Source organism: Rutidosis leptorrhynchoides, chromosome 3, assembly GCF_046630445.1.
Source record: "Rutidosis leptorrhynchoides isolate AG116_Rl617_1_P2 chromosome 3, CSIRO_AGI_Rlap_v1, whole genome shotgun sequence".
NCBI lineage: Eukaryota > Viridiplantae > Streptophyta > Magnoliopsida > Asterales > Asteraceae > Rutidosis > Rutidosis leptorrhynchoides.
The window spans coordinates 126,432,285-126,459,782 of NC_092335.1; the positions used below are offsets into that span (position 1 = coordinate 126,432,285).

General features: G+C 34.7%; 1 protein-coding gene across 1 annotated transcript; it reads left to right on the forward strand.

Annotated features, from left to right (window-relative positions):
• On the forward strand, positions 1-3,648 carry LOC139900364 (mitochondrial fission protein ELM1-like). Its single transcript, XM_071883140.1, has 10 exons — positions 1-174; positions 715-807; positions 882-976; positions 1,200-1,296; positions 1,446-1,595; positions 1,679-1,805; positions 2,388-2,500; positions 2,969-3,032; positions 3,117-3,210; positions 3,465-3,648. Exons 1-10 carry the CDS (start codon positions 1-3, stop codon positions 3,574-3,576), a joined length of 1,119 nt encoding a protein of 372 aa, XP_071739241.1. The 3' UTR covers positions 3,577-3,648.
• The last annotated feature ends 23,850 nt before the right edge of the window (positions 3,649-27,498 follow it).

Consider the following 27,498-nt stretch of genomic DNA (forward strand, 5'->3'; position numbering starts at 1 on the left):
ATGGCGATTTTGTACGCACAAGTGGCGAGAGGTACGACGGTGCTGGCGGAATTCAGTGCCGTATCAGGTAACACCGGAGCAGTTGCTCGCCGGATTCTCGAGAAGTTACCGGCGGAAGTTGAATCTAGGTTATGGTTCTCTCCTTTTTATTTGAGTTATTATTCGTACGGCTCTGTTTTACACTGATTAGTAGGTTCTAGGTGTTTGGATCGTATGAACTTCGTTGAATGATAATTTGTAATTGAATTTGAGGAATACATATAATATATATGTGTAAATGTAAATTTATAGGTATAGTAAACTCATATGTGTATTGTTGATACCTATTTCCGACTAGCTACTAGCGTCAACAACAAGTATCAGTACAGATTCTAGAACTTAGCGTGATGAGATAGATTGCCGACTGCCTCGGGGCAAATATCCCTGCAGATTCTGGACATCTTATGATGTAATGCAGCATCTTGTGAAGATGCAATAACATATTGAGGAAGTGATTAATATTTTTAGGCTAATGATATTTCCACAATGATTTTTTTATAATCCACTCATCATGTACAACTATCTATGCATATGCATATAATACAAGTAGATGTTGCATAATATTGTGGATTTATCAAGATCTTGTGTGGAAATATCATTTGTCATATTTTTATGTGCATTTTCGTCATGCTTGTGCAAAATTTTGTTAACGTTGCTTTCTGGTGATGCATGCAGCGTGTCACAAGGCCCAGTGGAGGAATCAATGAATGGCTGCATTGGCTCCCAGTTTCTGTCCATAAACAGATATACTATATTATTAAACTCATATATGGTTATTCACGAGCTCTATTTACAAGTAAACGGTGTAAAGTTCTATCTTTGACTAGAGAAAATGGTTCCAGTGTAGGATTATAAATGGTTCCAGTGTAGGATTATCATCTATACTTGAAGCTGATATTAAATCAATAGTAACAATGGCAAGGGGAACTTCTGAGAAGTAAGCTTTCCTTTTTTTATTTTATCTGTGTGTGTGTGTGTTTATTGTATTCGTGTGCTAATTTGAAATCTATTAAAACTTTGATATTGACCGAAAATGGTATATCTTACAAAACTTAAAAAGTAATAAGTAATTTTAGAATGATCAGTTCTATATATAGCTTGGGCTAACCTAATTTTTCCATGGATTTTATCTTTAATGCTATATTGCTTTTTTTTCTTAGGGATGAACCTATATTGGTGGTTGCATGTGGCAGAGACACCATATCAATTGCAAGCTCTATAAAAAGACTATCATCTGAAAATGTGTTTGTTGTTCAGGTTGGTTAACTGGTTTCCTACTTTCCTTTTATGTAAATCACTACATGATTTGTGACTCATCGCATTGTGTTGTACTATTCTTGAAGTTGTTCTTCAAAATATAATCGTATTTGAATCTCTATTTAATCCCTTTGAAATTTTGGTTTCAGATTCAATATCCACGAACACAAGTGAGTAGGTTTGACTTGGCGGTCACTCCCCAACACGATTACTATGCTTTGACCCCCCAGACACAAGAGCAAGTTCCTAAGATTTTTCGCGAGTATATAACTCCCGATGAATCTCCAAATAAGAACGTGGTACGCATCTAAAGCACGATTAATATATTAGGTTGATCATGTGTCTTTTTTGTAAGGGCTTTAGGTCCCACGTGATTTATCAGGTCCTTACTGTGGGAGTTCTTCATCAAGTTGATTCTGCTGCTCTTCGCAGTGCAGCTAACACCTGGCACGATGAATTTGCACCTTTGCCAAAACCTATGATTGTGGTTAGTATTGGAGGACCTTCAAGTAAGTATTTTGTATATTCTCTTTGTAACTGACGGATAATTTTTTCATTGAAAATGGTGTATATGCTTCTTAATCTGGCTTTTTTCCCTTTCTCTGGTGTCTCCTGTATATAGAATTGGTTGTTTGATGTCTCGGTTGTAAGCTCTATTGCTTTTAGTTTACTGTGGTTGGGTGGTAAATGTAAGTCCTAATCCAATTTTCGTGTCGTTAGTGTGTCTTTTGTATCTCGTCATGGAGAATTCTATAGTTTTGCTATTAGTAGTGTTGCTTTGAAATTTCAATATGGTATTGCTGGTTATATTTTATATCTGAGGAAATTTGTGTAGAAAGGTATATAACTACGGTCCAACTTCTACTTATGATAACCAACTTTTCTTGGTCTAGAAAGTAATCAAAGTCTTAGAAGAATTGATTAAAAGTAACCAACTTTCAAAATTTCAATCCGGTTGTTCAAATATGGTTTTTCTTCTTTAAAATATCCGGTTACATATAGATGTCTTAATATCTCTCTATTACGAGATGAATGCTTTACATTCTTGTGCTTTTGTTGTACAGAGTAGTTATAAATCTGTTGTATTGTAGGCCGTTGTAGATACGGTGTAGACCTTGCAAAACAATTAACAACGTATTTGCATGGAGTTCTTTACAGCTGTGGGAGTGTAAGAGTTTCTTTCTCAAGAAGGACTCCAGATAAGGTACTTTGTCATTAGTTAATAGATCAAAATCGGATTTGTTGGTCAAAGTCAAAATTGTTCAACATTTTATTATGAATTAAATTATTAAAAGTTTTTTAGAAAAAATGAACAATTATGTTTACGTTTTAAGACAATTATGTTAAAGTTCATATTTATGTTTATGGTTTTCTTTCTATATTTACACATCTAATTTTAAAATTTATTTATTTTTTGTATAAAAAGTCCAATATGATTAATCACCGATTAATCCCTAAATGTTTTCAATTACTATTTAATGTATACTTGCTATGCTATACATTATCCCTCCTCATATATGTTTGTGGTTTGACAATGCATTTAGGTCTATTTATATTTATTGTGTCGCTCGTGCATAAAGTTTCTTTTTACCTATAATCCTTTCTGCAATTATTGTATGCTTACACTGGAATTTCATATTTTATGGTATGCTTATACACTATATCTCAACAGATTTCAAATATTGTGCGGAAAGAACTTGGAGACATTCCAAAAGTCTATGTATGGGATGGTGAAGGTAATTTCACCCGATTAATAAACATTCTCATGATTAATTTCTGATATACTTTGGTTATAAGGTTTTGTATCTTGTCAATTTTAGAACCAAATCCGCACATGGGACATCTAGCACGGGCAGATGCTCTCATCGCCACAGCAGATTCAGTCAGCATGTTGAGCGAAGCCTGCAGTACCGGGTAAGCCTGAAATGGAACATTAAAGACTCGACCGTTCGTACCAGACGTAGCAAAATTGGTGGGTTCTGTAACGGGTCGACATGTCGGCATCTATTTGTGCTGTCAATTTAGGAATCTATAAGCATATGAGAACCCCTTAGAGAACTTGTGTCCAATTGGATTTAATATAACCAATTTTAAGTGAAGCGACCGGGACTTGGGATTTGTGTGTTCATTTCACACATATGTGTAACATTGTTCCTTGTCGTTTTCAGGAAGCCTGTATATGTGGTTGGAGCTGAGCGATGTAAATGGATATTTGGCGAATTTCATAGAACTCTACGAGAAAAAGGTCTCATCCGGCCATTTACAGGCCTTAGGATGTAAGTTGGCTAGTACCATCAATTTCTCATATTTCGATGGACCACTTCCACCCTTTCTCATTGATTGATTGACCATTTGAACCAATTTAGTTGACTTTTTATTAATATAAACTAACTGTTGTAAATTTAGTAGTAAAATATGGATGGTAATTAGTCAAATATGGATAGTAAAATTTGTACTATATATATGTGGATAATGAACACATATATACACACCATTTTTCTTACATATAAGAAATATACTCTCTCTCTCTTCCATTACTACTCTCTCATATTTAAGGATTGTATAGGCTTAGGTCAAAATTAGTTATAAGCCTACTGAATTATAACACGTTATCAGCACGAAGAGCTTAGTGTAATCAAAGGATATCTCAAACGATCACGAGTCACTAATCAAGGTATGAAATTATTAAGGTTTTTCAGACTCGGACATATCAAATTTTGGACTACTAACATTTTGAACTACTAATTTTTATTAAGTTCTTAGTGCATTTGTATTGTTCTTATTATATGGTTGGCTCTGCCACCTAAATTATATATGGTCGACACTGTCGCCTAACTATCATTTATGTTTACTAACTTTTATTAACTTCACTAACATTTATATTTATGTTATTTAAGTTATATATGGCCGGTTATACCGCATGAATTATATTTTCTGTAATCTAACTCTTATTAACTTCACTAACATTTATATTTATGTTAATAAGACCTCATGATTGTACGCAACATGTCATTTGACAACACGGTACTTTATGTACGCAACACGTCATTTGACAACACGGTACCATGGGTCGAGATTAATTCCGATCAATACGAATACGACGGGGTCTTTATATGTTATCTAACATTTATGATTACTTATGCAATTAATCATTATTTATTTCATGCATACTAATGTTTATTCTTAAATTTATAATTTTAAAAGTTAAAATAAAAAAATAGTTTGTACTTTTATTAAAAGTAAATCTTAAAAGTTAAAATAAGAAAAAGTAGTTTGTACTTTTATTAAAAGTAAATCTTAAAAGTTAAAATACAAAAAGTAGTTTGTATTTTTATTAAAAGTAAATCTTAAAAGTTAAAATAAGAAAAAGTAGTTTGTACTTTTATTAAAAGTAAATCTTAAAAGTTAAAATACAAAAAGTAGTTTGTATTTTTATTAAAAGTAAATCTTAAAAGTTAAAATAAGAAAAAGTAGTTTGTATTTTTATTAAAAGTATATCTTAAAAGTTAAAGTAAGAAAAAAAAGGGATGGTAAAATGGAATAGTTTTTTTGTCAAAAATGAAGTATTGAAAATGAAGTGGTCTCCTTCTATAACTAAAAAAAAATATATATACTTTTATCAAATGAATTTTTTTGTGTCCGACAATTTCAAACACGAGTCCGTGTTTAGTTTATCAAGAATATCTCTTGCTTTGGTGAAAGGTCACGATCACGATATCAGGTGTTGTGAAAGAATTAAAAAATTGGTCAAGTGGCCTTTTAAAAACTAGAAAAAAAATTTAAACAAAAAGTTTTTTTTATATATTTATAATTTACGGGTAACGTAAAAAAAAAGGAAGTTTTTTTTAAAAAAAAAAAAAAACAAAGAAAGTGTTTAAATGAGTTTTACAGAAAGGGGGAAAGCAAAGTAAAAAAAAACTTTTTTCCAAACAAAGGTAAATGAAAGTAGGACTTAATACAAGAAAAAAGTAAACATCTCCTAGACGTGATAAAATCTATCAATGATAAGTATTAGACTTGATGAGCTAAATGTGACAAAAATGTTTCAACATGTCTTATGTTAATTTTCTAAAATAAGTTATTATTATTCCGAGTTTAACACATATATATATATGTTAATTAAAAACAACCTTTTTGTTCTTATGTAGTGTTGGGTTGCAATTTTGATTATATGCCATAATTCCATCCAGTAGAGTGACAATAGAAAACTTTTGATGATAATCAATAAAAAACTTTTTTCCAAACTTGTCAAATGTTTTGTTAAAAACGTGACCGTTGAAAAAAGGAGGTTGAATAATAAAACTTAAAAAACAAATTATTTTTTTTAAGAGTGTGCATCAAAATGGCCCGTTTAATAATGGGGAGTAAAAATATAGTCAAATTGTTTCAACGAACAAGGGTTCAATTGGATGTCTCTTAAAAAAAATCAGCGGGTACGGGTGATGGATCCAATGAATCCGCATCCACGACCCGCGGGTGCTATCCCTAATTGTGACAAGTACAAATCAACTAAAAGTCTAAAAAATAAATGCTCTTATAGGGACCAAATGTTCACAATAATTGCCTAAGCTAGATATGAAACAAATAGTTCATAAAAAAAAAAAAAAAAGTCGTTGTGCGTTTTCGGGATGATAGCCGAAATACACTTACAAAAGTAGGTCAGCCGTCAATTCTTTATGGCCATATCAACGTAGATCAATAAAATCATTTATGGTTTTGATAAAAGATTAATTAAAAATTAATTTTTTTTTTTGGTCTTGGATTCTCGGTAACAAAAGTAAAGGTTGTTTTTGGTTGCCACAACAAACAAGACAGAGGTTGTTGACTTTTGTTGTTAAACATGGCACAAGTAAACAATAACAATAGATTATTGTTTTTGAAAAGAATAATGATGCGTTAATTTTATTGTATAAAATAAAATTAAAGAAAATGGTTTTCATTGATGACTATGAACAAACGCAAACAAAGTGTTTGTGGTATTTGGTGATTAAAAAAAAAAGTGCATCTAAAGCTTCTACTGAAAATAATATGCATCTAAAGCTTCTACTGAAAATTAATGTGCAAGGTACAACGTATAACTATATGGTCAAATTCATTTGAGCCTTCGGAGTCACAAGTATATGATGTATATATATATTACTCAATTAACAAAATAGTAAATCTAAATTAATTCATATGAATAGTAAAACGAAATTAATTAATTTACTATTCACATAAAAAAGCGCATATGATAAAAAGCGCATCGCATATGATAAGCGCATATGATAAAAAGCGAATATGATGAAAAGCACAACGCATATGATGAAAATCGCATATGATTAAAAGCGCATATGGTGAAAAACACAGCGCATATGATTAAAAGCGTATATGGTGAAAAGGATATATGATAAAAAAAAAATAATATGGTGATTTATAAAAAAAAAAAAAAAAAAAAAACACATATGGTGATTAATGGAAAGCACATATGGTGATTAATGAAAAGTATATTGTGAAAAAGAATCACAAATGTTTCTTGAAAGAATTCAAGGTAAGATATATGAACCAATTCATCCATCATGTGAACCATTTTGATATTCATGGTTCTAATAGACGCATCTAGCGGATGGTCTCATATTTGTATGTTATCAAGCCGTAATATGGCATTTGCAAAGTTTCTTGCACAAATTATTAAATTGAGAACACATTATTCTGATTACACCATTAAAATGATGAGACTTGATAATGCTGGTGAGTTAGCATCTCAAGCATTTAATGATCATTATATATCTACAGGGATTGTTGTTGAACATCCAGTTGCTCATGTGCATACACAAAATTGGTTTAGCTGAATCAATAGATAAACGCTTACAGCTAATAACTAGACAATTGATAATGAGTACAAATCTCTCAATATTTATATGTGGACATGTAAATTTACATGCTGCGACATTAATTCGCATTATACCATGTGGAAGTCGTAAATATTTTCACTTAATACTTGATTTTGGCCAAGAGCCAAATATTTTCTACCTTAAAACATTGGTTGTGCAGTGTATGTTCCAATTGTATCACCACAACACAATAAAATGGTTCTTCAAAGAAAGATGATAATATATTTTGGATATAAAACATCTTCAATCATAAGATATATTGAACCCATGATGGGTGATGTTTTTACAGCACGTTTTGCTGATTGTCATTTTAACATTGTTCCCTAAATTAGGGGGAGAAATAAAAATAAAAAATAAAATGATGCTTCATGATGCGAACATCAATTAAGGTATATTGAACTCGCACAAAAGAATGTGAAACGAAAGTTCAAAAATAATGCATATGCAAGAACTTGCAAATTAATTACTTTATGCATTTACAGATATAAAAAAGTGACTAAATCATATATACCAGCGATAAATGCTCCAGCTCGAACTGAAATTCCAAAAGCTGGCAATAATGTCACTGTTGAGTCTTTGCCACGCATCAAACGTGGAAGATCAATTGGTTCCGAAGATAAAAATCCTCGAAAAAGAAAATCAGCTGATAATGAGGTAAGAGAAAGTGTTCAAGAAGAACCACAAATCAATATTCCTTCTGCAGAGGATATTGATAAATTATGCAATATTATGGAACCGAAATGAAACTAAAATCTCTATGAGATATTTTCATATAATGTTACAATGACATCATGAATAAAGATGATGATCTGGAACTAAAATTTGTGATTGAATATACAAAATGGACATGATTGAGCTCAATGGAAAGGAGCAATAAGAGCTGAATTAGAATCGCTCGATAAAAGAAAAGTTTTCGGATCAATCGTTATCACTTTTAAAGATGTGAAACGTATGGGATACAAATGAATTTTTATCCGAAAAGAAATGTGCAAATGAAGTTACAAGGCAAAACTAGACTTGTAACTCAATATTTCCCACAAAGACCAGAAATGAATTAGGAGGAAAAATTATCCTCCTGTAATGGATACAATTACTTATTAGATACTTAATCAACCTGGTAGTTATTTAAATACATCTCATGAATGTTGTTACTACTTATCTGTATGGATCACTTAATAGTGATATATATGAATATACCTAAAGGGTTAAGGTATCATAAGCATCTAATGTAAAACCCAAGGGAATATATTCCATTAAATCACAAAGATTTCTAAGTGGGTTTATACAAACGAGACGTATGTGGTATAACTGATTAAATGACTACTTGATAAAAAAAAAGGGTATAAATATAAACTTATTTTGCACGTATGTTTTATAAAAACAATGTTCGGATATGAGATCGTAGTTGTTTATGTCAATGTTCTTAACATCATATGAACAAATAAAGAAATCTATGAAATCATTCAACTTCTAAAGAATTATTTTGAAATGAAAGATCTTGAAAAAACCAAGTATTACCTTGGATTGCAAATTGAGCATATGCCTAATGGTTTACTTGTACATCAAACAACTTATACCGAAAAGATTTTAAAACATTTTTTTTTAAAGACAAACTCATTGTTGTTAGATCACTCAATATTGACACTGATCTATTTCGTCCCTGCGAAGATCATGAAAATTTTAACAGATCGGAAGTTCTATATTTTAGTGCAATTGAGGTTCTTATGTATCTTATAGATTATACAAGATCTGACATTTCTTTTGCAGTTAATTTGTTGACAAGGTTCAGCTCAGCCCCTACCAAAAGACATTGGAATGGGATCAAACAAATAGTTTGATACCTTCGGGGAACTACCGATTTATAATTATTTTATTCTAACAACTCGAAACAAGATTTGTTTGGTTATACAAATGCAGATTATTTATCCGATCTACATAAAGCTAAATCTCAAACTGGATATGTATTCCTAAATGGAGGCACCGCAATATCATGACGTTCTCAAAACAAACACTTGTTGCAACATCATCAAATCATGCCGAAGTGATTGCATTACATGAAGCTACTCGGGAATGATTTTAGTTAAGATCAATGATACAAATCATTATTGATTCTTGTGGACTAGAACGCTATAAAAGTCTAACAACTATCTATGAAGATAATACAGCTTACATAGTACAAATGAAAGAAGAGTATCAAAAAATGACAGAACAAAACATAAATGCTGACGAGGCGCTAAAGTTATAAACAGTCTCAACGGTCATAAGTTTGATGGAAAAGAATGGTATATTAGTAAGGCTCAGAAAAAGACTGAAAGAGAATAGGAATTGAAACAACAGTTTGAACAAACCATGAAGGAGACTGTAGACAAATCACGTGGACCAAACTTGTACATAAAAGATTTAGATGATACAGTTTCAGATGAAAACCTCAGATTCTTCTCATATACTCAAGATCTCGTAAAAGACAACCAGATTAAAATGAGATACGTTCAATCAACAACTCTATTGATCTTTATACCAAAGCACTGTCAATCGCTGTTTTTCAAAACATACATTCACAATATTGGCATGAGGCAAGTTCAAAAGATGTGACGACTCAGCGTTGTCTACTTGAGGGGGAGTCAACTCTATGCTGCACTCTATTTCCCTTATCTAAAGTTTTATCCCACTGGGTTTTCTTTAGCAAGGTTTTTAACGAGGCAGTATTAATTGCTCTTTAAAAAAATTACCATCCAAGGGGGAGTGTTGTAAATTTAGTAGTAAAATATGGATGGTAATTAGTCAAATATGGATAGTAAAATTTGTACTATATATATGTGGATAATGAACACATATATACACACCATTTTTCTTACATATAAGAAATATACTCTCTCTCTCTTCCATTACTACTCTCTCATATTTAAGGATTGTATAGGCTTAGGTCAAAATTAGTTATAAGCCTACTGAATTATAACACTAACTTGAAACTCTGTTCTTCCCAGAAAAGACTATGAAATCCAAAAACTTAATTATTAACCCAAATTCTATTTATTTATTTATTTATTCATCAAAACCCCTTGCAAGAGGTCTCAGGTTCGATCCCTGTCTGGGACGAATATTTTGTGGTGGCCTGAGAAGGGTTGGAAACAGCCTCCTGCTCGGCTGCGTAGGTCGGATAACTCGCCCTCCCAGGTAGTCCGAAAGGGGAAAACCTGAAGATTTCCAACTTACAATCTAGAAGTCCACCTTCTAGATATTCAAAGTAGGCAACCTTGACAACTCATATGGAAGTAGCAAAGTTGATGACGATGACGGCCGCCAACCTTCTCCGTTCACACCATTCCACCGCCATAGAATTTTTACTATAAATAGAGGTGCAAACCTCAGTTGTAAATCATCCTAAATCACTCAGAGAAGTGTAATCACAACCTAAAGAGTGTGTGTGAGTTTGAGAGTTTTTTTGTAAGAGTTTTGTAATACTCTGTAAATCTATTCTTGTGAGTAATAGAGTTGTTTTTCTCTCAAATTTATATCTCCCAACGTCCAGGCGATCCCCTCTTCCTAACAAGTGGTATCAAGAGCTTGGTTAGAGACGTTGGTTGAGTTTTTGGGTCTTCTGAAGTTTTCTCAAAATTCAATTTTTAGTATACCATTGGATTCGTCTCGTCGAAGCGAGTCCAACGCAAAAGAACGGCGACTTAAACGGAGTTATAACAAGCCCAGAAAACGCGGTCAAAGTTTGGTCAACTCGCCGGAATCTCGCTGGAGAAGACGACCGGTGTCGGAATTTTCGCCGGAGAAGACGATCACTGTAGCAATTCACTGTAGCAAGTCACTGTAGCAAGTCACTGTAGAGGTACTGTAGCAATTCTGAAATTTTACAATTTGGTCCCTGAAATTTTCAGAATTTCATTTTTGGTCCCTGAAGTTTATAAAAATTATAATTTTGCCCCGTAAGTGGAATTTAAGCTGCGAAGTGTCTATTCCACCATTTTCAACCGTTTCGGACGTAACGGTGATCTCTGTTTTCTACAATTCAACCCCGTTTGTGTTAAAAAATTATTTGTAAGGTGATAATGTCCACAGAAGAGTCAACATTATCTTCCGGAGCTATGATTATGCGCACAGCCACAACTACACGCTGTGGAAACCTCGGATGGAAGATCTCCTCAGCTGTAAGGATTTGTTCGATCCTATTGAATTGAAGGGTATAAACCCTGATTCTGCCAAAGAGAAAGAGTGGAAGAAATCAAATCGAAAAACTATTGGTCAGATCCGTCAATGGATTGATCATAGTGTAGTTACCCGAACTTTTCCATGTTTATATATATTAATTGAGATTGATATTTACATGATTAAATGTTTCTAACATGTTAAGCAATCAAACTTGTTAAGACTTGATTAATTGAAATATGTTTCATATAGACAATTGACCACCCAAGTTGACCGGTGATTCACGAACGTTAAAACTTGTAAAAACTATATGATGACATATATATGGATATATATATAGTTAACATGATACTATGATAAGTAAACATATCATTAAGTATATTAACAATGAACTACATATGTAAAAACAAGACTACTAACTTAATGATTTTTAAACGAGACATATATGTAACGATCATCGTTGTAAAGACATTTAATGTATATATATATCATATTAAGAGATATTCATACATGATAATATCATGATAATATAATAATTTAAAATCTCATTTGATATTATAAACATTGGGTTAACAACATTTAACAAGATCGTTAACCTAAAGGTTTCAAAACAACACTTACATGTAACGACTAACGATGACTTAACGACTCAGTTAAAATGTATATACATGTAGTGTTTTAATATGTATTTATACACTTTTGAAAGACTTCAATACAATTATCAAAACACTTCTACTTAACAAAAATGCTTACAATTACATCCTCGTTCAGTTTCATCAACAATTCTACTCGTATGCACCCGTATTCATACTCGTACAATACATAGCTTTTAGATGTATGTACTATTGGTATATACACTCCAATGATCAGCTCTTAGCAGCCCATGTGAGTCACCTAACACATGTGGGAACCATCATTTGGCAACTAGCATGAAATATCTCATAAAATTACAAAAATATGAGTAATCATTCATGACTTATTTACATGAAAACAAAATTACATATCCTTTATATCTAATCCATACACCAACGACCAAAAACACCTACAAACACTTTCATTCTTCAATTTTCTTCATCTAATTGATCTCACTCAAGTTCTATCTTCAAGTTCTAAGTGTTCTTCATATATTCTACAAGTTCTAGTTACATAAAATCAAGAATACTTTCAAGTTTGCCAGCTCACTTCCAATCTTGTAAGGTGATCATCCAACCTCAAGAAATCTTTGTTTCTTACAGTAGGTTATTATTCTAATACAAGGTAATAATCATATTCAAACTTTGGTTCAATTTCTATAACTATAACAATCTTATTTCAAGTGATGATCTTACTTGAACTTGTTTTCGTGTCATGATTCTGCTTCAAGAACTTCGAGCCATCCAAGGATCCGTTGAAGCTAGATCCATTTTTCTCTTTTCCAGTAGGTTTATCTAAGGAACTTAAGGTAGTAATGATATTCATAACATCATTCGATTCATACATATAAAGCTATCTTATTCGAAGGTTTAAACTTGTAATCACTAGAACATAGTTTAGTTAATTCTAAACTTGTTCGCAAAAAAAAGTTAATCCTTCTAACTTGACTTTTAAAATCAACTAAACACATGTTCTATATCTATATGATATGCTAACTTAATGATTTAAAACCTGGAAACACGAAAAACACCGTAAAACCGGATTTACGCCGTCGTAGTAACACTGCGGGCTGTTTTGGGTTAGTTAATTAAAAACTATGATAAACTTTGATTTAAAAGTTGTTATTCTGAGAAAATGATTTTTATTATGAACATGAAACTATATCCAAAAATTATGGTTAAACTCAAAGTGGAAGTATGTTTTCTAAAATGGTCATCTAGACGTCGTTCTTTCGACTGAAATGACTACCTTTATAAAAACGACTTGTAACTTATTTTTCCGACTATAAACCTATACTTTTTCTGTTTAGATTCATAAAATAGAGTTCAATATGAAACCATAGCAATTTGATTTACTCAAAACGGATTTAAAATGAAGAAGTTATGGGTAAAACAAGATTGGATAATTTTTCTCATTTTAGCTACGTGAAAATTGGTAACAAATCTATTCCAACCATAACTTAATCAACTTGTATTGTATATTATGTAATCTTGAGATACCATAGACACGTATACAATATTTCGACCTATCATGTCGACACATCTATATATATTTCGGAACAACCATAGACACTCTATATGTGAATGTTGGAGTTAGCTATACAGGGTTGAGGTTGATTCCAAAATATATATAGTTTGAGTTGTGATCAATACTGAGATACGTATACACTGGGTCGTGGATTGATTCAAGATAATATTTATCGATTTATTTCTGTACATCTAACTGTGGACAACTAGTTGTAGGTTACTAACGAGGACAGCTGACTTAATAAACTTAAAACATCAAAATATATTAAAAGTGTTGTAAATATATTTTGAACATACTTTGATATATATGTACATATTTGTTATAGGTTCGTGAATCGACCAGTGGCCAAGTCTTACTTCCCGACGAAGTAAAAAATCTGTGAAAGTGAGTTATAGTTCCACTTTTAAAATCTAATATTTTTGGGATGAGAATACATGCAGGTTTTATAAATGATTTACAAAATAGACACAAGTACGTGAAACTACATTCTATGGTTGAATTATCGAAATCGAATATGCCCCTTTTTATTAAGTCTGGTAATCTAAGAATTAGGGAACAGACACCCTAATTGACGCGAATCCTAAAGATAGATCTATTGGGCCTAACAAACCCCATCCAAAGTACCGGATGCTTTAGTACTTCGAAATTTATATCATATCCGAAGGGTGTCCCGGAATGATGGGGATATTCTTATATATGCATCATGTTAATGTCGGTTACCAGGTGTTCACCATATGAATGATTTTTATCTCTATGTATGGGATGTGTATTGAAATATGAAATCTTGTGGTCTATTATTATGATTTGATATATATAGGTTAAACCTATAACTCACCAACATTTTTGTTGACGTTTTAAGCATGTTTATTCTCAGGTGATTATTAAGAGCTTCCGCCGTCGCATACTTAAATAAGGACGAGATTTGGAGTCCATGCTTGTATGATATTGTGTAAAAACTGCATTCAAGAAACTTATTTTGTTGTAACATATTTGTATTGTAAACCATTATGTAATGGTCGTGTGTAAACAGGATATTTTAGATTATCATTATTTGATAATCTACGTAAAGCTTTTTAAACCTTTATTGATGAAATAAAGGTTATGGTTTGTTTTAAAATGAATGCAGTCTTTGAAAAACGTCTCATATAGAGGTCAAAACCTCGCAACGAAATCAATTAATATGGAACGTTTTTAATCAATAAGAACGGGACATTTCAGTTGGTATCAGAGCGTTGGTCTTAGAGAATCAGAATTTTGCATTAGTGTGTCTTATCGAGTTTGTTAGGATGCATTAGTGAGTCTGGACTTTGACCGTGTTTACTTTAAAAATGATTGCTTAACAAATTTTGTTAGAAACTATATATTTTTAACATGTGAATATTATGTGATATATTAATCTCTTAACGCGTTTGATATTATGTGATAGATGTCTACCTCTAGAACAAGTCTCATTGACTCACCTAATAATAATGAAGAGTCAAATGTAAATTGGAATGATTCGTGGACTGATTCACAAGTTCCCGAAGAGGAACCAGAAGAAGAGTCGGAACCGGAAGAAGAATCGGAACCGGAAGAAGAATCGGAACCGGATGAAGAAATAGAACCGGTGGGGGAAATAATAAAACGGTTAAGTAAAAGAAAATCCTCAACCAACCGACCAAGGTTAATTATGGTCAATGGTGTTTCCGCCAAGGAAGCAAAATATTGGGAGGATTACCAATTCTCCGATGAATCGGATTCCGACGAGAATTCCGATGATGTTATAGAAATTACCCCAACTGAATTTAAAAAGGCAAAAGAAAATAATAAGGGAAAGGGCATAAAATAGAGAAATCTAATTCCAACCCCGATGAACTTTATATGTATCGTCAACTCCCGAAGTCCTTAAGTTGTAACAATGACCCGGGAACCTCTAAACCACCAGGTTTTTCTAAACCAATGTGGAAAACGACGGCTCGTATTAGGGGAACATCATATATCCCTAGAAACTTGGCAAAACGAACCAAAACCGAAGAAGAATAAACAAGCGAGTCGGAATAAGATAGTTGTATTCGTGTGGTGTAATATATGTAATATAGTGTGCTTATGCTTTATGATATATGTAAAAATTGCTTGTATTAATAAGTATTTTTTTTATGAATCTAACTCTTGTCTATTTTACAGTATAAAAACACAAAATGGATAGACAACCCAATATTTTAAGAGACCTACCCGGAGACATGATTGATGAAATCTTGTCTAGAGTCGGTCAGAATTCTTCGGCACAACTAGTTAAGGCGAGATCAGTTTGTAAGACATTCGAAGAACGTTCCAAGAATGCCTTGGTTTATAAAAGGCTTTCGTTCGAAAGATGGGGGATATCACATTGGGAAATCCATAAGTTACGATGTGTTTACTTTGACGCATATATTGCGGGGAACCCAAATGCTATTTTACGCAATGGGTTAAGAAATTATTTTGACTCAATATATCCGAATATTGGACTTCGTGATTTAGAAAAAGCGGCTAACATGCAACATAAAGAAGCATGTTATGCTTACGGATTAGTAATGTTCGCTTCTCACCAAAGTGAGAACAAGAACATCGGGCTACAACTATTAAACAAAACGTTCCCACAAGTGACGGAGTCGGTAATTGGGGTAAGAAATGAGGTTTTTAGATTGTTACGGGACTGTTGGACATTACGTAACCCTCGTCCCTTTGACGACGTTACAACACAATGTCTTATCAACGGCCATAATGGTTATGTTCCACAAGACCAAGGATGGGAAGTAATCCTAGTAAAACCAGAATGCATGACTTGTTTCTGGACGTATGAATTACGTGTCTTTATTGCCTTTGCTGAACGACTTGTGTACTAGCTAGAATTATCTTCACAACCATCTTGTATCAAATTTATTGTGTGCTATATTTCATGCTATATGTAAAATAAGAAGTATTGTAAGTTTGTAAAATATTGTGTAAAAGTTTGAACGCGAAATATTATTATAATCAGTTTTTCATATAGAATTGTAGTAGTTGAATTGTATATTAGCTACTAAGTATGAACTTAACGGGTAGGTACTACCCGAATTTAAACTTATAAAACGCTAATATGAAGAAAAAGCTTTTATAAATGAGTTCATATTATGCTACGAAATACTATTAACTACTCTTAATATTCTGTATGATTAACTTGTTCCATTTGACTATTTTGAAGGAAATGGCACCGACTACTCGACACACTGTGAATATGAATGAAGAGGAATTCCGTACTTTTCTAGCTTCAAACATAGCCGCAGTACAGGCTGCGCTACATACCAACAATAACCTTGGATCTAGCAGTACAGGAAATCGTGAAGGATGCACCTACAAAGAATTCACTGCCTGCAAACCTTTGGAATTTGATGGAACCGAAGGACCGATCGGATTGAAACGGTGGACCGAGAAGGTCGAATCGGTGTTTGCCATAAGTAAGTGTACTGAAGAGGACAAAGTGAAGTACGCTACGCATACCTTCACAGGTTCTGCGTTAACATGGTGGAATACCTATCTAGAGCAAGTGGGACAAGACGATGCGTACGCACTACCATGGTCAGCATTCAAGCACTTGATGAACGAGAAGTACCGTCCCAGAACCGAGGTCAATAAGCTCAAGACAGAACTTAGAGGGTTACGAACCCAAGGATTTGATATTACCACGTACGAAAGACGATTCACAGAATTGTGCCTATTATGTCCGGGAGCATTCGAAGATGAGGAAGAGAAGATCGAAGCGTTTGTGAAAGGATTACCGGAAAGAATCCAAGAAGATATAAGTTCACACGAGCCCGCCTCCATACAACAGGCATGTAGAATGGCTCACAAACTAGTGAACCAGATTGAAGAAAGAATTAAAGAACAGACTGCTGAAGAGGACAATGTGAAGCAAGTCAAAAGAAAGTGGGAGGAAAACGGTGATAAGAATCACCAATACAACAACAACAGCAATTACAACAATAATCGCAATAATTATCCCAACAATCGCAACATCAATCGCAACTACAACAAACGGCCCAACAACAACAACAACAACAACAACCACAACAGCAACTACAACAATCATCCCAACAATAATAATAACCGCAACAACAACAACAATCAGAAGCAGCTATGCCAAAGGTGTGAAAAGTATCACTCGGGGTTCTGCACCAAAATTTTCAACAAGTGTAAAAGAAATGGTCATAGCGCGGCGAAGTGTGAGGTCTACGGACCAGGGGTTAATAGAACGAAAGGAACAAATGGTGTCGGAACGAGTAATGGCGGAGCAAGTAGTGTCGGAGCAAGTTATGCCAATGTAGTTTGTTATAAATGTGGAAAACCGGGCCACATTATTAGAAATTGCCCGAACCAGGAGAACACGAATGGACAAGGCCGCGGAAGAGTTTTCAATATTAATGCGGCAGAGGCACAGGAAGACCCGGAGCTTGTTACGGGTACGTTTCTTATTGACAATAAATCTGCTTACGTTTTATTTGATTCGGGTGCGGATAGAAGCTATATGAGTAGAGATTTTTGTGCTAAATTAAGTTGTCCATTGACGCCTTTGGATAGTAAATTTTTACTCGAATTAGCAAATGGTAAATTAATTTCAGCAGATAATATATGTCGGAATCGAGAAATTAAACTGGTTAGCGAAACATTTAAGATTGATTTGATACCAGTAGAGTTAGGGAGTTTTGATGTGATAATCGGTATGGACTGGTTGAAAGAAGTGAAAGCAGAGATCGTTTGTTACAAAAATGCAATTCGCATTATACGAGAAAAAGGAAAACCCTTAATGGTGTACGGAGAAAAGGGCAACACGAAGCTACATCTTATTAGTAATTTGAAGGCACAAAAACTAATAAGAAAAGGTTGCTATGCTGTTCTAGCACACGTCGAGAAAGTACAAACTGAAGAAAAGAGCATCAATGATGTTCCCATTGCAAAAGAATTTCCCGATGTATTTCCGAAAGAATTACCGGGATTACCCCCACATCGATCCGTTGAATTTCAAATAGATCTTGTACCAGGAGCTGCACCAATAGCTCGTGCTCCTTACAGACTCGCACCCAGCGAGATGAAAGAACTGCAAAGCCAATTACAAGAACTTTTAGAGCGTGGTTTCATTCGACCAAGCACATCACCGTGGAGAGCTCCTGTTTTGTTTGTCAAGAAGAAAGATGGTACATTCAGGTTGTGTATCGACTACCGAGAGTTGAACAAACTTACCATCAAGAACCGCTACCCACTACCGAGAATCGACGACTTATTTGATCAACTACAAAGCTCGTCTGTTTATTCAAAGATTGACTTACGTTCCGGGTATCATCAAATGCGAGTGAAAGAAGATGATATTCCAAAGACTGCTTTCAGAACACGTTACGGTCATTACGAGTTTATGGTCATGCCGTTTGGTTTAACTAATGCACCAGCTGTGTTCATGGACCTTATGAACTGAGTGTGTGGACCATACCTTGACAAGTTTGTCATTGTTTTCATTGATGACATACTTATTTACTCAAAGAATGACCAAGAACACGGTGAACATTTGAGAAAGGTGTTAGAAGTATTGAGGAAGGAAGAATTGTACGCTAAGTTTTCAAAGTGTGCATTTTGGTTGGAAGAAGTTCAATTCCTCGTCACATAGTGAACAAAGAAGGTATTAAGGTGGATCCGGCAAAGATAGAAACTGTTGAAAAGTGGGAAACCCCGAAAACTCCGAAACACATACGCCAGTTTTTAGGACTAGCTGGTTACTACAGAAGGTTCATCCAAGACTTTTCCAGAATAGCAAAACCCTTGACTGCATTAACGCATAAAGGGAAGAAATTTGAATGGAATGATGAACAAGAGAAAGCGTTTCAGTTATTGAAGAAAAAGCTAACTACGGCACCTATATTGTCATTGCCTGAAGGGAATGATGACTTTGTGATTTATTGTGACGCATCAAAGCAAGGTCTCGGTTGTGTATTAATGCAACGAACGAAGGTGATTGCTTATGCGTCTAGACAATTGAAGATTCACGAACAAAATTATACGACGCATGATTTGGAATTAGGCGCAGTTGTTTTTGCATTAAAGACTTGGAGGCACTACTTATATGGGGTCAAAAGTATTATATATACCGACCACAAAAGTCTTCAACACATATTTAATCAGAAACAACTGAATATGAGGCAGCGTAGGTGGATTGAATTGTTGAATGATTACGACTTTGAGATTCGTTACCACCCGGGGAAGGCAAATGTGGTAGCCGACGCCTTGAGCAGGAAGGACAGAGAACCCATTCGAGTAAAATCTATGAATATAATGATTCATAATAACCTTACTACTCAAATAAAGGAGGCGCAACAAGGAGTTTTAAAAGATGGAAATTTAAAGGATGAAATACCCAAAGGATCGGAGAAGCATCTTAATATTCGGGAAGACGGAACCCGGTATAGGGCTGAAAGGATTTGGGTACCAAAATTTGGAGATATGAGAGAAATGGTACTTAGAGAAGCTCATAAAACCAGATACTCAATACATCCTGGAACGGGGAAGATGTACAAGGATCTCAAGAAACATTTTTGGTGGCCGGGTATGAAAGCCGATGTTGCTAAATACGTAGGAGAATGTTTGACGTGTTCTAAGGTCAAAGCTGAGCATCAGAAACCATCAGGTCTACTTCAACAACCCGAAATCCCGGAATGGAAATGGGAAAACATTATCACGGATTTCATTACTAAATTGCCAAGGACTGCAAGTGGTTTTGATACTATTTGGGTAATAGTCGATCGTCTCACCAAATCAGTACACTTCCTGCCAATAAGAGAAGATGACAAGATGGAGAAGTTAGCACGGCTGTATTTAAGGAAGTCGTCTCCAGACATGGAATACCAATCTCTATTATCTCTGATAGGGATGGCAGATTCATTTCAAGATTCTGGCAGACATTACAGCAAGCATTAGGAACTCGTCTAGACATAAGTACTGCCTATCATCCACAAACTGATGGGCAGAGCAAAAGGACGATACAAACGCTTGAAGACATGCTACGAGCATGTGTTATTGATTTCGGAAACAGTTGGGATCGACATCTACCGTTAGCAGAATTTTCCTACAACAACAGCTACCATTCAAGCATTGAGATGGCGCCGTTTGAAGCACTTTATGGTAGAAAGTGCAGGTCTCCAATTTGTTGGAGTGAAGTGGGGGATAGACAGATTACGGGTCCGGAGATTATACAAGAAACTACCGAGAAGATCATCCAAATTCAACAACGGTTGAAAACCGCCCAAAGTCGACAAAAGAGCTACGCTGACATTAAAAGAAAAGATATAGAATTTGAAATTGGAGAGATGGTCATGCTTAAAGTTGCACCTTGGAAAGGCGTTGTTCGATTTGGTAAACGAGGGAAATTAAATCCAAGGTATATTGGACCATTCAAGATTATTGATCGTGTCGGACCAGTAGCTTACCGACTTGAGTTACCTCAACAACTCGCGGCTGTACATAACACTTTCCACATCTCGAATTTGAAGAAATGTTTTGCTAAAGAAGATCTCACTATTCCGTTAGATGAAATCCAAATCAACGAAAAACTCCAATTCATCGAAGAACCTGTCGAAATTATGGATCGTGAGGTTAAAAGACTTAAGCAAAACAAGATACCAATTGTTAAGGTTCGATGGAATGCTCGTAGAGGACCCGAGTTCACCTGGGAGCGTGAAGATCAGATGAAGAAGAAATACCCGCATCTATTTCCAGAAGATTCGTCAACACCTTCAACAGCTTAAAATTTCGGGACGAAATTTATTTAACGGGTAGGTACTGTAGTGACCCGAACTTTTCCATGTTTATATATATTAATTGAGATTGATATTTACATGATTAAATGTTTCCAACATGTTAAGCAATCAAACTTGTTAAGACTTGATTAATTGAAATATGTTTCATATAGACAATTGACCACCCAAGTTGACCGGTGATTCACGAACGTTAAAACTTGTAAAAACTATATGATGACATATATATGGATATATATATAGTTAACATGATACTATGATAAGTAAACATATCATTAAGTATATTAACAATGAACTACATATGTAAAAACATGACTACTAACTTAATGATTTTTAAACGAGACATATATGTAACGATCATCGTTGTAAAGACATTTAATGTATATATATCATATTAAGAGATATTCATACATGATAATATCATGATAATATAATAATTTAAAATCTCATTTGATATTATAAACATTGGGTTAACAACATTTAACAAGATCGTTAACCTAAAGGTTTCAAAACAACACTTACATGTAACGACTAACGATGACTTAACGACTCAGTTAAAATGTATATACATGTAGTGTTTTAATATGTATTTATACACTTTTGAAAGACTTCAATAAAATTATCAAAACACTTCTACTTAACAAAAATGCTTACAATTACATCCTCGTTCAGTTTCATCAACAATTCTACTCGTATGCACCCGTATTCGTACTCGTACAATACACAGCTTTTAGATGTATGTACTATTGATATATACACTCCAATGATCAGCTCTTAGCAGCTCATGTGAGTCACCTAACACATGTGGGAACCATCATTTGGCAACTAGCATGAAATATCTCATAAAATTACAAAAATATGAGTAATCATTCATGACTTATTTACATGAAAACAAAATTACATATCCTTTATATCTAATCCATACACCAACGACCAAAAACACCTACAAACACTTTCATTCTTCAATTTTCTTCATCTAATTGATCTCTCTCAAGTTCTATCTTCAAGTTCTAAGTGTTCTTCATATATTCTACAAGTTCTAGTTACATAAAATCAAGAATACTTTCAAGTTTGCTAGCTCACTTCCAATCTTGTAAGGTGATCATCCAACCTCAAGAAATCTTTGTTTCTTTCAGTAGGTTATCATTCTAATACAAGGTAATAATCATATTCAAACTTTGGTTCAATTTCTATAACTATAACAATCTTATTTCAAGTGATGATCTTACTTGAACTTGTTTTCGTGTCATGATTCTGCTTCAAGAACTTCGAGCCATCCAAGGATCCGTTGAAGCTAGATCCATTTTTCTCTTTTCCAGTAGGTTTATCCAAGGAACTTAAGGTAGTAATTATGTTCATAACATCATTCGATTCATACATATAAAGCTATCTTATTCGAAGGTTTAAACTTGTAATCACTAGAACATAGTTTAGTTAATTCTAAACTTGTTCGCAAAAAAAAGTTAATCCTTCTAACTTGACTTTTAAAATCAACTAAACACATGTTCTATATCTATATGATATGCTAACTTAATGATTTAAAACCTGGAAACACGAAAAACACCGTAAAACCGGATTTACGCCGTCGTAGTAACACTGCGGGCTGTTTTGGGTTAGTTAATTAAAAACTATGATAAACTTTGATTTAAAAGTTGTTATTCTGAGAAAATGATTTTTATTATGAACATGAAACTATATCCAAAAATTATGGTTAAACTCAAAGTGGAAGTATGTTTTCTAAAATGGTCATCTAGACGTCGTTCTTTCGACTGAAATGACTACCTTTATAAAAACGACTTGTAACTTATTTTCCGACTATAAAGCTATACTTTTTCTGTTTAGATTCATAAAATAGAGTTCAATATGAAACCATAGCAATTTGATTTACTCAAAACGGATTTAAAATGAAGAAGTTATGGGTAAAACAAGATTGGATAATTTTTCTCATTTTAGCTACGTGAAAATTGGTAACAAATCTATTACAACCATAACTTAATCAACTTGTATTGTATATTATGTAATCTTGAGATACCATAGACACGTATACAATGTTTCGACCTATCATGTCGACACATCTATATATATTTCGGAACAACCATAGACACTCTATATGTGAATGTTGGAGTTAGCTATACAGGGTTGAGGTTGATTCCAAAATATATATAGTTTGAGTTGTGATCAATACTGAGATACGTATACACTGGGTCGTGGATTGATTCAAGATAATATTTATCGATTTATTTCTGTACATCTAACTGTGGACAACTAGTTGTAGGTTACTAACGAGGGCAGCTGACTTAATAAACTTAAAACATCAAAATATATTAAAAGTGTTGTAAATATATTTTGAACATACTTTGATATATATGTACATATTTGTTATAGGTTCGTGAATCGATCAGTGGCCAAGTCTTACTTCCCGACGAAGTAAAAAATCTGTGAAAGTGAGTTATAGTCCCACTTTTAAAATTTAATATTTTTGGGATGAGAATACATGCAGGTTTTATAAATGATTTACAAAATAGACACAAGTACGTGAAACTACATTCTATGGTTGAATTATAGAAATCGAATATGCCCCTTTTTATTAAGTCTGGTAATCTAAGAATTAGGGAACACTCACCCTAATTAACGCGAATCCTAAAGATAGATCTATTGGGCCTAACAAACCCCATCCAAAGTACCGGATGCTTTAGTACTTCGAAATTTATATCATATCCGAAGGGTGTCCCGGAATGATGGGGATATTCTTATATATATGCATCTTGTTAATGTCGGTTACCAGGTGTTCACCATATGAATGATTTTTATCTCTATGTATGGGATGTGTATTGAAATATGAAATCTTGTGGTCTATTATTATGATTTGATATATATAGGTTAAACCTATAACTCACCAAGATTTTTGTTGACGTTTTAAGCATGTTTATTCTCAGGTGATTATTAAGAGCTTCCGCTGTCGCATACTTAAATAAGGACGAGATTTGGAGTCCATGCTTGTATGATATTGTGTAAAAACTGCATTCAAGAAACTTATTTTGTTGTAACATATTTGTATTGTAAACCATTATGTAATGGTCGTGTGTAAACAGGATATTTTAGATTATCATTATTTGATAATCTACGTAAAGCTTTTTAAACCTTTATTGATGAAATAAAGGTTATGGTTTGTTTTAAAATGAATGCAGTCTTTGAAAAACGTCTCATATAGAGGTCAAAACCTCGCAACGAAATCAATTAATATGGAACGTTTTTAATCAATAAGAACGGGACATTTCACATAGTGTCTTCCACCATGTTGCACAAGAGACAGACGCATATGTCCTCTGGAAAAAGTTGGAGGACATGTATCAGGCCAAGACTGCTCAGAATAAAGCCCTGCTGATGAGGCGTTTAGTCAACATGAAGCTCAAAAGTGGAACTTCAGTTGCCGAGCATACCAGTGAGTTCCAGAGCTTGGTCAACCAGTTATCTTCTGTAGAGATGCCGCTTGGCGATGAAGTTCAGGCGCTACTGCTACTTAGTTCCCTTCCCGATAGTTGGGAAACGCTGGTAGTAACACTCAGCAACTCAGCCCCGAATGGCAAACTTACCATGTCAATGGTCAAGGATGCCCTATTCAGTGAAGAGGCAAGGAGAAAGGACATGGGCACAGATCAGACCCATGCCTTTGTCACAGAGAATCGCGGGAGACAGTGAATGAGTAGCAAAAATAAATGTAGAGGCAGAAGCAAGAGCAGGGGCAGGTCAGCTGATGGCAGAAAACCAACATATAAATGCCATCATTGTGGATTAGAGGGACATATGAAGAAGAACTGCTATAGATTGAAAGAGGAACAAGGTTAAAGCAGTTTACAGCCGAAGAATAAGGGTGGAGAAATATTAGTGACTATCTCTGGTGATGTAGCTTATTGTTCAACCCATGATGAGACATGCCTTCACGTCTCACGAGAAGAAACAGAATGGGTGGTAGATACTGCAGCTTCCTACCACGTGACTCCATACAAGGAATACTTCACAACATACAAAGCTGGTGACTTTGGAGTTGTGAAGATGGGAAATTCCAGTTCCGCTGAGATTGTCGGAATTGGAGATGTCAGGATAAAGACAAGTTCCGGGAGCACAATCACTCTGAAGGATGTCCGCCATGTGCCAGATCTTCGGCTGAATTTACTTTCTGGGATAGCTCTCAACAAACAGGGCTATGATAGTCATTTCAGTAAAGGCACATGAAAATTGTCAAGAGGCGCTATGATAGTCGCTCGAGGACACATTCGTGGCATACTGTACAAGACTCATGTGAAGATCTGCACAGACAGTATTAATGTTGCAGAAAAGGAGGCTTCACAAAATTTATGGCACCAGAGACTCGGTCACATGAGTGAGAAAGGGTTGTCTACCCTAATAAAGAAGGAGCTTATCAATGTAGACAAGGATGCTACACTAGATCCTTGCAATCATTGTTTGTTTGGTAAGCAGCATAGAGTCTCGTTTAATTCCTCTTCAACGAAAAAATCAGAGTTACTCAGTCTGGTACACTCTGATGTTTGTGGTCCCTTGGAGGTTGAATCAATTGGCGTCAATCGATACTTTCTGACGTTTATCGATGATACTTCTCGAAAGGTGTGGGTATATTTCTTACGGACGAAGGACCAAGTGTTCGATTGCTTCAAACAGTTCCATGTCATGGTAGAACGTGAGACATGAAAGAAGTTAAAGTATCTTCGATCCGACAACGGCGGTGAATACTCTTCCAGGCAGTTCGATGCCTATTGCAGATCAAATGGCATCCGACATGAGAAGACGGTCCCACGTACCCCTCAACATAATGGTATAGCAGAAAGAATGAACCGAACAATCATGGAATGTGTTCGGAGCATGCTCAGTATGGCTAAGCTACCAAAGCCATTCTGGGGAGAAGCAGTCAGAGCCGCTTGTTATTTGATCAACCGATCACCATCAGTACCACTGAATTTTGAAGTTTTGGAGAAACTTTGGTCTGGAAAGGATCCATCATACTCTCACTTAAGAGTATTTGGATGTTTGGCGTACGCACATGTATCCAAGGAGCTCAGGCAGAAGCTGGATGCAAGGACCACTCCATGCATATTCATAGGCTATGGAGATGAAGAATTTGGATACAGATTATGGGATCCAAAGGAGAAAAAGGTGATCAGAAGTAGGGACGTGGTGTTCCATGAAAGCCAGACAATAGAAGATATTGAAAAGCCCACAATATCTCAGAAGTCAAATGTTGCTGCTCAGGTGCCAGAGGCAACAACGGAATCATTCATGAGAAATGAATTTTCAGTGCAAGAAGAAATGCCAGAAGTAGAAGATAATGAGGAAAATGACGATGCTGAGCAGGGGGAGCCACAACCCCATCTGCCAGACGTTCCAGCACCATCACAAGGTCAAGATGATGGTGGATCTCCTCAGAATGTTTCAGAAGTTCGTAGATCTGAACGAGGTCGGATTCCATCGAGTAGATATCCAGAATTCGAGTACCTTCTACTTACTGAAGATGGAGAACCGGAGAGTTTTCATGAAGCAGTAACTCATAAGGATAAAGAAAAATGGTTGCTCGCAATGCAGGATGAGCTGGATTCTCTGCAGAAAAATTAAACTTATGAGATTGTAGAACTTCCACGCGGGAAGAAGGCACTGAAAAATAAATGGGTGTTCAAGCTGAAAAAGGATGGTAGTGGAAAAGTGGTGAAATACAAAGCACGACTTGTAGTCAAAGGATTCCAATAGAAGAAAGGGATTGATTTTGACGAGATATTTTCACCAGTAGTCAAGATGACTTCAATTATAGTCATACTTGGATTGGTCGCAAGTATGAACTTGGAGCTTGAACAGATGGATGTAAAGACAGCTTTTCTTCATGGAGATTTACATGAAGAAATTTACATGGAGCAGCCAGAAGGTTTTGAGGTTTCAGGAGATAACCTTGTATGCAAGCTGAAGAAAAGTTTGTACGGTTTAAAGCAGACACCTAGGCAGTGGTACAAGAAGTTTGACTCGTGCATGGTGAGTCACGGGTACAAGAAAACTGCAGCAGATGAGTGTGTCTACATTCAGAAGTTTTCTGAAGGAGATTTCGTTGCTCTTCTACTTTATGTAGACGATATTTTGATCGTAGGGAAAGACGCAACGAAGATCAACCAGCTGAAGAAGGAACTCTCTAAGTCTTTTGACATGAAAGACTTAGGACAGGCTCAACA